The 12,027-nt window shown below is 49.2% G+C and overlaps 1 protein-coding gene across 1 annotated transcript in view; it reads right to left on the reverse strand.

Annotated features, from left to right (window-relative positions):
* Positions 1-5,305, reverse strand: part of KCTD1 (potassium channel tetramerization domain containing 1) — a 67,762-nt gene extending 62,457 nt beyond the window's left edge. Inside the window, exon 1 of the mRNA XM_068396657.1 lies at positions 3,948-5,305. Coding sequence (XP_068252758.1) covers positions 3,948-5,210 — 1,263 coding nt within the window. The 5' untranslated portion in view covers positions 5,211-5,305. The remainder of the gene's footprint in view (positions 1-3,947) is intronic.
* Positions 5,306-12,027: the final 6,722 nt, after the last annotated feature.

Here is a 12,027-nt window from a genome sequence, read left to right on the forward strand (position 1 = left end):
AGCACCCTTCCCCGAAGCTGTCTGATGAGTTCTCCTACCCTGTATGCCCAGAAAGCACTTAGCAGTGATTCTAGTCAGAGTACTACAAACATTTGTACAGAACAGAAGCCTTTTTTGTGGCCATTTTATGGAAATGTAGGATGTTCCCAGACCAAAGAACAAGCAGAAAGATTCTTATCCACCTCAAAAAAAAAAACCCCAAAGACTAAAAAGAGCTAAACTAACTTATTAGTTACTTTGATTTGTTCCCAGTTGTGCCTGCTGCCTACTTATATTTGTTATGTGCTACTGTTTTGACACCTTCTGTGAAAGCTGCAGTCAGAACCCGATTTCTGGTTCTGGTCAAAGCCAGCCCTTCAAAGAGAGCATAAGGCACCAAAAAAGACATGCGCCAAATCAAACCCAGCTCTGGATTTAAAGCAGGAGGAAAAATGGTTAGGGATTCCCTGGAACGGCCAAGACAAATGCATGTGGGTCATGTTTTAATGACTGTTTGGTAGATATCTTAATAGCTGATGAAACACTTCACACGCGGCCCAGAGAAACCCGACTGAGTTAGAGAACTGACGTAACAGAAGCATTTTCAAGTGACACACAAGTCTCCTCACCCACGGCAGAAGCCAATCTATTTTCTTAGACCTATTTTTGGGTATTAATACTGTAGTAAGTTCAGCATGTACCAGATCTATAAATCTCAACAGCTACCACCACATTGTAGCACCAAAAGCTTAAACTTTAGCTATTGTTCATCTTTCAGTAACACAAGAAACGAAACAACAGCCAAATTACATCCCTCTGTCATCAACTTGAACTGAAGCACTGCTGTCAGCAGCAGGAAAATTGCTACACTTCAGAGCAAATAAGGACCGAAAAGAAAGTTGTGCCATGATGGCACAGTGCTGTACACTTAAAACATACTCTATGAACGCTGCTCTCAAGGCTGCAACCTAAAACAATAGTTGGATCAAGATGAACATTTAATGTGCCTTTCCCTAGCTCTGGAGGAGGCTCCTACAAACCCAGCATTGAAAAGACATCATCTTGGGGCTAAAACAAAAGATGGGAGCAACCACGATAAAAAAAAGCATAAAATTAACATCCTTGCTCAGATTCTTGCACTTAAAGTTTGTGGTCAGTGCAAATTGAAGACGTCCCATTTAGTGCCTTCTTTTAACCTTTTCCATACCTTGCTTGATGCTATCAAAGCTATAAAAAAGAGCATATGCGCATGCTAAGAAACCCACTCATCACGCCACCCTTTATTCACCAGAGCACTGCACAAGTCCACGACAGCTCCAGAATCTGTCCCCTGCAAGAATAATTACAAAGACGACCAATAAACCACAAACTTCTGACCTTCACGTTTTCAAGGAATTAGTAATATTTGTCAACAGCAGGATGTAGTGTCACCTTACTCGATGGGATGTAGTCAGTAGAAAGACCTGGTAAACTTTTGTTTATAATTAAGCAGTAACGATTGAGGGCCAGGGCATTTCCTGGGGATTAATGACCGGCTGGGGGAGTCGATGGCTTAAGGCAATGCCGTGGGCCATTAACCCCGGCCAGTCATTAATTTCCCCGGGAAATGCCCTGGACCTCGATCAGCGTAACTATTACAAAAGGTAGCTAGGGAGAAAAAGTTTAGCATTAACATTCTCCCAAGGACATCTATTCCACAGCCAATATTTTTTCATTTTGTCACATCCCAGAAGTGCATAAGTTAAAACTGACACAAGAAGAATCGGTGATTAAAAAAAACAAACAAAAAAAGACACTTTTCCTTCTCCTAAAGACTTAAATTAACAAGTTTTGTAGCAAAGGCAAGATTCAGCTACAGAAGTGGCTGGGCAGCTGGTTTATCTCATTAAATTGTGAATGAACATTACCATATAATTACTGAAAAAAACCCACACTGTCTAGCATCCTTGCTGATTGCTCATTTTCTTTTTTGATACACTTAAGAAAATAGCACACGCCTGTGTGCTGTATCACCTATTTCAGATAGCTCTCCCTTTCTCCCCATAGCCCGCCACTAATGAGAATTACAGCTCCGAATGCTTGACATAGGAAACGCAGCTCTGAGACAAACAGTACAGCAGCTGGATTTCTCCTCACCTAAGCTTTATGCACGCGTGAAGAGATTTGTGGGCCCTGGTAGAGATCCAGCTCTCCAGTCTGATGACTGAAGGTACCAAGACACCTCATTTAACAGGTTAAAGACACACATACTCCATTACTGCTAACTGGATCAGAACTGCTCTGCCCAGTTCCCTCTTCCCCTTCCCGTACTCACATGCACTGCTGCTGTAAAAAAGCTAAACTATGCCTGAAGTTTCAAAATTAATTTCAAGGTCATTAAAAGCGAGGGCAAGAGGAGTCTGGGGTTAAATACAGCAAAGAGCATTAGCTTATACCTGAAATAATGAGCTAGAACAAAAACATTATCTGCACATAATCAAGCCTCTAAGCCATTCAGAGACACCAGATACACACAGGAGGAGATCAAACTACAGTACTCCACTGAAGTGGTCAAAAAAAAAAAACCCAACCCTGCTAGAAAGGAGAGGTCACATGTATTTTAAAGAACATAGGTGCTTATGCAGGCATTCACGGGAAGCCCGCCTCTCCCTTCCCCCAGCCCCCCCACCCCCCGCCCCAATTAGCCTTCAGGCTGGTTGATTAGCTGGCAAACTCTTTGAAAAGGTCAGTCTGTCCAGAACTGGTATTTCCACTTGGGAAACAGCTCAGGCATGTCATATACCTGTGCTCGCCCAGCGCCGCGCTCTCCGGCCGACGGCTGCCATCCCTGTTACTACTTGACACAAAGAATGTCAGAGGGGTTTTGTAATCGTGTAGGGCAAAGCCAGCAGCAAAGGTCTTGCCTGAAACACAGCTTTTTACGGTGCACGACGTAACTGCTATTACGCTTTACAGATTTGGTTAGAATGATTTCCAAACTTCAAGCCAATTGCAGAGGTGCAGCGAGTCTTTAATTGAAGTAATTTAGCTCCAGCTCAAACACCCGAAAGGGAGGTACTTTTGGGGGGGACGGGGAGCAGGCACCAGCAGACAGCAGAGGGGGTTCGCAAGGCGCACGCTAAGGCACAGCTCAGCAGCAGCTTTGACGAGACGGCTTTACCTCAGAGAAACACATCGAATGAACTTGGGCTCGTTCCACAGTTAAGCTGCACCTAAACCCGTTTAATTGTGCTCTTACTGTATATTTCACCGCTATAGCAACTAACGCAACGAAAGTCAATTTGCCTTATTAAAAAGGAAAAAAAAAAAAAGAAGAGGATCACTGCCAGGAAACAGAGCTATTTTAAATAAACAAATACAAGATGAATGCAATTGCCATATTAACCCTCTTGTTAACTTCTGAAGTTTAAAATTACACCCTCATTACTAGTGTGTAATTGAGTATTCTCCTGGCTGTTTCCTGCATTTGAGGTTATTCAAATACTTCATTAGCACATCAAGAACACCACACACACTAATGCTACCTGACGCCCTTATCTACTATTTTGGCCCGACTTTCATGACTCACATCTCCCGCAAAAAGAGAAAGAAAAAAGGGGGAAAAGAAAGAAAAAGGAGGGAAAGGGGGAGCCTTCCAGGCTGAGCCGTAAGTGCTGCCGCTGAGGGGGAGCAGGGCAGCACCCAGGCACCTCTCGCATCTGACCCACAGGCACGCAGCAAGCGGCCACTGGACCAGTGGTGGGGGGTGAGAAAACTGGGGGGCGAAAAAGTTGGATAACGCATCCAGGCTCGTTGGGTGCCTGAACAGTGAGAGTCACCCCAGGAGCCACCCTGCAGCTGGCAGTGTGCATCAATGCCCAGCCTTGGGGGAGGTGGGGAAGGGAGGGGTGCAGTAGGGGCTATGTGGGATGGGGTGTGGGGTTGCCACCTTTTTTTTTTTTTTTTTTCCTTTTTCTTTTTCTGGTTACCTGTGTGGGGGAAACAATAGCAGGTGAAACTACTGTGGGTGAGGTGGTGCTTCTGTGCCCATTGGCTTCAGGGAGGAGGTGAGGCAGGGGGTCATGTTTCACTGAGACCACCACCACGGCAGGTGCAGCGGCGTCCAGGGGCTCAGCGGGGCGGCGGCAGAGTCTTTTGGGGGAGGTGGAAGGCCCGCAAGCATCGCCGCCGGCCGCAGCCCCCGCCGGGAACACCGCCTCGTAGAGGGCCCGCTTGGCTGGGGCCACTGCAGCCACTTCTGCCTTCACTGGCGCAGCGTCACCGTCTTTGGGCAGCACGTAGGGGTTGGCAGTAGGCGGCCGGGGCCGCGGCCCCCCGTTGAGGGCGGCCGGGGTATAGCAGCCCCTGCCGGCGGGGTGGTGGAGGAGGTGGTGGTGGGGAGGGGGGTGGTGGTGTGGTGGCTGCGGCCCCCCCAGCTTGGTGCCGATGCCAGCAATGCTGTTGAGGGTGGCGATGGAGACAGCGCCGATGCAGTGGTTGGTGTAGGTCTTGGAGAGTTTGGCCGCCTTGGAGAGCATTTGCATGCGGGTGCCCAGGAGGTTCTTGCCGATGGCTTTGTTCTCGTACCATGTGATGTCACCCTCACTGCAGTGGTCCCGCGGGCGTTGGAAGAAGGCCTTGCAGAGGGGGTTGCGCTTGGAGAGGTATTTGACGAAGCTGGCATAGGGGCAGAACTCGGTGCCAGTCTCATACATGCGGGGTAGGTTCTCCTCGTCGCTGCTCTCTGCCCGCTTCTTGCTCCAGGAGGACGAGCGCGACTTGTGGTAGGGCCCCAATGCCTTGAAGTAGACGAACTTGCGTCCGTCCTCGTCCACGGCCAGCCCAAAGGAGTCCTCCTCCAGCTCCCGTTGGTTTTCCCGACCCCGGGTGCAGAAGTACATGCAGGTCTCAAACCAGACCTTGTTGAGGAGCCCGAAGGGGCTCTGGGTGCTGAAGACACTGCAGGTGTAGAGCTTGCGGAGGTCGGCGCGGGTGATGGCCTGCTTCTGCACCACCGGCCCAGCGCCCTGCTCCTCCAGCTTGCGTATGACAGCGGCCAAGGTGAGGTTGGCGGCGCGGAGCTCGGGATCCTTGGTGAGGTCGAGGGTGCGGCAGTAAGGTGGCTCGTTGAGGTAGCGATTGAGGGAGCTGCGGATGCTGATGAGGGAGGACTTGGAGTAGAGCTGCCCGCTCTTGGAGCGCGCCTCGGCGTAGAAGGAGCGCAGGACGCGGCAGAGCGCCCCCTTGTCCATCGTCTCGAAGTCGGGGCTCTGCGCCTTCTCGCTCAGGTACTCGCGGAAGATGCGCACGGCGTAGCGGGTGGCCAGCCGCGTGTTCTCGCTCAGCCGCGCTCGCTCCGGCCGCTGCAGCAGCAAGGCCGCCTCCAGCTCCGCGTCCTCCGCCGCCCCCCCGGGGCCACCGCCACCGCCAACCCCCGGGGCAGCCGCCGCGGCTCCCCCCGGGGCCGCCCCGACGCCGCTGCCGCCGCCGCTGCTGCCGCCGCCCGGCGTACGGCCCGGGGCGGGCGGCAGCGGCTCCGTCTCCTCCTCGCCGTCCCACTCCAGACCCATCTCCTCTTCCTCCTCCTCGTCCAGCAGCAGCCCCCCATCGGCTCCGTCCTCCTCCTCCTCCTCGTCCCCCGTTATCTGCACCTCCTGGATCTCATCCTCCTCCTCGCCCTCCTCCTCCTCGCCGGCGCTGCAGTAGCGGTGCGGACGGGGGGCGACGCCGCGGCCGCGACCGGGCGGCCGGTCCCCCGCATTGTTCCCGCCGCCGCCTCCGCCGCCTCCCCCTCCGCCGCCGCCGCTCCACTCTCCGCCGCCGCTGCCAGGCATTCTCGCCATATTGCCGTCTCCCTGCCAGTCCTCGGGCAGGGCGCATGCGCTATATTGGACCGCAGCGCTGGAGCGCTTTTGTGTTTTAATGACCTTCAGCTACCGGGAGGCAAAGCCGGGCTCTTAAAGGGGCCGCGCTCCCAGTGGCGGCGGCGGGGAAGGGGCGGGAGGATTGGGATGGATGGGGAGGAGGAGGCTGAGTCGCGTTAAGAGGGTACCGCGGGGAAGGGAGCGGTACTTACCGCGCCCGCCGCTCACCTCGTGTCCGTCCCGTCGACTAACGGGTACAGATGCCAGGGGTCGGGTGGAAACCGCCGGGCCGGGGCGTCCCGGAGCCCGTCCCGCCTCTCCATCCCCGAAAAAAAAAAGCACTCCGTGTGCGGAGCGGCTCTTCGGTAGCGACGGACCGCCACCAAGCAGCTGGGACGGAGGTCGGCGCGCCTCGCACCTCCTCAACCCTAGCACATCCTTATTTCACAACAACTTAAAAACAAACATAGGGGGGGAAAAAAAAGCAAAACGAAAAAAAAAAAACCCACCCAAAAAACTTGGGCTGTGCTTGCCCGGCAGCACGGCTCTGCCCTCGATGGGATGCTGCTGGGGTGGACCCGGACCCCAACCTGCGGGAGCGCCGCCGGCCTCGCACCTTTAGCCGGTAGCCTGGATTTCAGTCGAAGGGCTCGGGAGGAGATGGACGTTCGGGGTTTTGCATCCGTGCGGCTCGGAGTCCTCCCGGGAAGAGCCAGCCGGCAGCCCCGGCGAGGTTGGTTACAGAAGGAGAGAAATAAGGAGTCAGGGGCTGACGGGCGCCCGCCCCAGGCCGCCCTCCAGCTCGCTGGGGCTGTAGACTTTAGGGGAGCCGGAGGGCCCTCGGCCCCCCGTGCCGCCGCTGTCTCCCGTGGAGCCTGGCTCCCTCCTTAGCTGCCCCCTTCAGCGACGGGGCAAAAACCGAGGGGACTCCCGCGGCCCACGCCGCAGAGCACGGGGGTACAGAGTCGGACCCAGCGAGCCCGCTCTGCGGGGGCTTTCGCAGAGGGGGGCCGCCGGACAGCCCAGCGCGGGTGGGGGGCGCGGACCCCCGGCCCTGCCTTCCGCCGGCTCCGCACCCCCCGCCCCGGCGGGGAGCTCCTGCCCGGCTCTTCCCCGGGAAGCCGTACCCAGCGGCGCCGCAGACAGCCGCCTCGCTGCACCCTCCTTACCCGGGAAGGGTCCTTGGCCGGGCGGGGGAGCCTGTCCCACCCGGGACGGGACGGGACAGGAGAGGACGAGATGACCGTGCCTCTCAGCTCCCCAGCGGTAGCACCTACCCTACACAAGCCAAACTACCACACAACCCTCCCCATACCACTTAACCGTCCGATTTCTTTTATTTGGTACGTTGAAATAAATATTCATTACGACTACTGGCTACACCTGAAATTATACCCTTAATTGCAGAGCTGCTGGCCTGAGTTGCCACACTTGGTGCTTACTCATCCGTGGGTAACTGCTCAGCGCCGGGCCCCAGCCGTGGTGGTTACCTGGGGGGGGGCTCGGTGCCGGAGACGGGCAGCGCCCAGCCCTGCGGCCGCCCCCCGGGGCAGAGGCCGGCGGCCACGGACGGGGCAACCGGGGCAACCCCAGCCCTCGCCGTCCGGGCAAACGTGGGATCCCAAAGAAGGGATGCGCAAATTGTTGAGCAAATTAGGCCAATTCGGAACAAATAAGCACTCCAGGAGGAGAGCCTGCCACTCCCAGAAAATAATTGAAAAGAAACCCGTCACTGTTATATTGATGTAAGCCTGGAGTAATTACACAGAGGTCAGAGTTGTTGCAAGCCCTAAAGAAGCTGTACTAGCTCTGTAGGTTGAGAGCGGATTATGTTCCCTGTTAGGTCAATGGCATATATATATATTCTAGAGATTTTTTTTCCTATGCACATGAAGAGGATATAAATAATTTTTTTCCCCTGTCATATACTATCTGCAACCCAATCCTGAACCGAAGTCTCAAAGACCTTTCAATGAGATGGACCAGATGCTGAAACAGATAGCTGAAAGCAGCAAGATCATGTTGTGGTTAAAATCTAAATGCCCCGGACAAGCTCCTTTTAGGACCTATAACCTAGAAGACAGAGAACAGCAGGGCTTGCAGCATACACCTCTTCTACACGGATCTTATTTTTTTCCTTTATTGTTCCCATAAATGCCAAAAATTACATGACTGACATTAACCTTTGAACTTGATGCTGTCTTAAGATCGTCGAAGAATGAAGACACTTTCTTTTGTGAAATAAGAGCTTTTCAGAGCCACATGAGTGCAAAAGGTAATTGAACATTTGATTTTTTTTAACTTTAAAAGAGATGAACACCAGGTTGACAGCTTCTGTACTTGGATGTTCATTTAATCACCATTTCCTGATTACAGGAGGTGAACTGTGTTGACAATCTTGGAGATGAATATGGAGCCCAGTATACTAATAGTAAGTATAAAGGACATGAAGAACTTGCAGTGAGGTTGGAGGGGAAAAATATATATGGAGCATCCATATTACACACATCAATTGAAAGCACCTCAGCAGCCACCGGGAATTCAGAGAGTAGCAAGTGAGGTGCTTAGAGTGTTGCAGGCATCCATAGTTGGGAAGACACCTGCATAACGTATATACCTGTATAACCTATATGTATATAGGTATGTGTATGTGTATATATACATATGTAAGTTAATCACATATATGTGTTAACTTACCTATCTGTCTACATTCCTAAAGATAAGATATAGCCTAGTCAGTTGTATTCCAGAAGTTTAAATCCTATTGTTCAAGTTCTCAAGTTAGACGAGGTAATCGAACTACATTCCGAAACTGCCAGAGTTGCACAAGGTTGTCTAATGCAAGTTGGCATAATAACATTAAACTTACATCCACTCCACCCTCCATGTCACTAATCAGAGCTTTATCCTGCCAAGAGCTCCACACAGGCATAAGCAGCATTTTCCCCTAGGACTCAAGGTTTGAGGCTGATTCTCACATAGGTCCTGTCCACGCTTGGAAAATACATTTTATTACTGCTGTCAGTAAAGAAGATGTAATACCCACAGAACACTAATAATGCACCTGCCCCACTAAGGTTGCAACACTAGACCGGATTATCCTTCCTTGTGTATACTTGGAGATCAGTTCATATGCCACAGAATTAGCATGTCAGGTTAAAAAACAAAACAAAAAAACCCTTCTCCATGAGTCAGTTGGTTTACAATAAAGGTAATGCTTGTAACCATGTTACCAAATAGTTTCAGGCCTTTCCTCACTTCTTTTTTAAGCTACTCTTCCCCCTGGCCCCCAGCCTTGCTCCTGGCAAGCACAGAGTTTGCTAGAGCCATGCTCTTTGACAATCCAACTATTGTGCTAAAGCTCTCCTTGTTCTCCTTCAGACTAACACAGGCTACTTGTCCTGTAGCCTCCGTAAGTGGTTATTTCACTTACAGCCACCTAAGCCCTCCTGGTTCGGTGTTTCTTGGTGGGTGTTTCATCATGAAGCTTCACTAGGAACTAAACTGGAATATCCCCCCAAAGCCAAGAAGCAAAGAAAATCTATCGGACTCATTTGCACCCTGGGATCCAGTCTAGGCATCTAGAAAAGATTTTAAACAGTGCTTAAAACGAACTTGCTGGTTAACCCTAAGGCTGGCTGCCTGGCATCGTTTTAAGAAAATAGCTTTTTCTCCAGGTACCCTTTACTGTTAGTTTAAATGCAATAAACGTGCTCTTAAAAAGTATTAATATGTTTTCTAAACAGAAGATATTTTCACTGTAGAGGCAGGCTACATGGAAATTGGTATGAGAAATCCATACTGACACTACTGAACTAGAAGGCAAATAACACTTGGGACTCTTGGAAAATTCACTTAGGGAAAAAGCATGTCCTAGAAAACTTTCTCCCACCCAGAAACATGCAGTTTTGAGATAAGGTTTTTCAGCATTTCAGAGCTGTCACTTCAAAATGCTAATTCCATTTTTATTTTACTCTTTTACTTGTATATATTATATTTCTAGTTGTTTCATTACTTCTTGATACTAGGGACAGCTGATGCTGACATATAATGTGCTATAATAGATTTTCAATCTCTATTATTTAAATTTTTTTCTATTTTAGATTAGTGTCTCCTGTCTGCATGGCAATGAAACGGCTTCATATAACTCAAGAAAGGTGACATCCATTTAGGAAAGTAATGATGTATCCATCAGCGCTAAGTTGCAGCTGCTCTTAATGAATTTTAAAATACAAAAGCTATTTCACCTCTTAGATTGTCATATTATGAAATGTTAGTGGTAGTTGCGCATGTCAAAGCACTAGCTACTACCGACACATTGTGAAACTGAAGGCAGCATCAAACCAGCCCCCTCATGAAGTTCCATGGTGCCAATCAAAAGCGTATTTCCGAAGTACGCGGGTATTTGCCGTTATTCATTTGACTCATTTTTTTTTCTTTTACAAAAGCAATATTTTTGTTGCTGAGGCCACGATTTGTTTCCCGATTGCGCCTTTTCCCAAACAAACAGGAGAAAACCTGAGTCATCATCTTTGTAAAAAAGCACGCGTTTAGTGCTTTGCAAATTAAAAGTCAAGATTTGTGAATCATCGTTATTTTCAGCATCAAGCAGCTGGAGCTTTTTTGCTTCCAAAAATATAGAAGAGCTATGTTGTCAAACAGCGTGGAGAGAGGCAGGTAATAAATTGCATTGTGCTGCATAAAGGTTTTAAGGGTCTTTTAAAATGTGCTAGAGGTAAATTGCCAGGAGTTATATTAATATTTTATTTAGCTCTGTTTTGGTTTATGTTTGTCTTTGCTTCTGTGGTGATGAGGGCACTTGAAATAAATTGGCTGCTCTGTGAGGCACAGCAGTAGCTGGTTATAGTTGCTCTAGCAGTTGCCCATTTGTTTCTGTGAACTACTGACACCGAGCAACCCAGCATGTTAGTGGCATATCATTTATCCTCCATGGAAAGAAAGAGCTCTTTCCATCCAGGCTGATGATTTAAGTTAGTTTTCAGTCCTTCTCAACTGGGTCCATAAATGCTACATGGAGGTGAGGGAAATTTAGAAGGACCAAGCCAGTAACTCAAGGAAGGAACCTTGAAAGAGAGATCCCTGTGAAACCACAAAGCCTTGCTTATAGGTCTTGTAGGTCTGTATAAGTACAAGTTTTCACTTGATACAGTGCTTTTAGTACTATGTAATAGAGCATAAATGAATGCTGTATTGGATATGGAGTTCTTGAAATCCTATTTTCCATTCATAATCTTCCATTAAAAATTTATTTTGAACTAAAAGTTAAGGCTGGAATTTACACTGGGCTGAAGTCTAGAAATGCAGGGAGGGATGACTGGTTATACAACAGGGTCTGGCTGAGAAGGCTTCTTAAACATTCCTTTAAGAAAAAGGGAAGAAAAAAACTGAGCCCTTACAATATAACAAACAAAAATGCAATGTAATAAGACTCAAGAAATACACTTTCCACCTTGTTTCTGTAGTGTATGGATTCTATCTTGTTTACTCTTTCCATCCCCATTGCATGACCCAAAGTTTCTGTGTTGCCCCAAGGTGTGCTGAGCACTCTGATTCCCACACAGGGCTAGAGGTAGGGCTTTACACCCCAAAAAATTTATTCAGGCCAAGCTTTTCTCAGAGCTGGGGGTCCTCAAGGGAGAGGGCAACAGCTGGCCTTCAGCACAGCCTGGAAAAGGGAATCTGCCTCTGACCGTCAGCTAGTGGCTTTAATGCCTCTTTGTACCATGAATTCACTGTCAATATACTTTTGTTTTGACTTAGTGACTGAAATAAACTGATTATTCCCCTTTTCCACCAGTATTATGTCTGTGTCATAGTGAATTTGGAAATTCCTTTTCAGGTATTTATGTGACAAAAACCCCAGCACCAATGGCCTGTCTACTTGGATTTTCTTTTCTCAATTGAGTTCTCTCAGCTGTGTTGACACAAACTCAGTTTAAGCAACTTTAAAACTGGGTGAGTTCAAACAACACCCACAGAGAGTGTAACCATACTGTTAAACAGTGTCAAAGCCCTGCTCAGGCTGTCACCCAGACGCACCTTTCTGTTGCTGAAAGAGTAACTTACAATTAAACACAACTTTAATTTTTGTATGCCTCCCCTTCATTCTCCCCCGTTTCATTTGATATGATGTTGGCAAATCTGACCTGTGCAAATTTTGCATCCCTTTTCTTTTAAACCATGA

This window comes from Nyctibius grandis, chromosome 3, assembly GCF_013368605.1.
Source record: "Nyctibius grandis isolate bNycGra1 chromosome 3, bNycGra1.pri, whole genome shotgun sequence".
Lineage (NCBI taxonomy): Eukaryota > Metazoa > Chordata > Aves > Nyctibiiformes > Nyctibiidae > Nyctibius > Nyctibius grandis.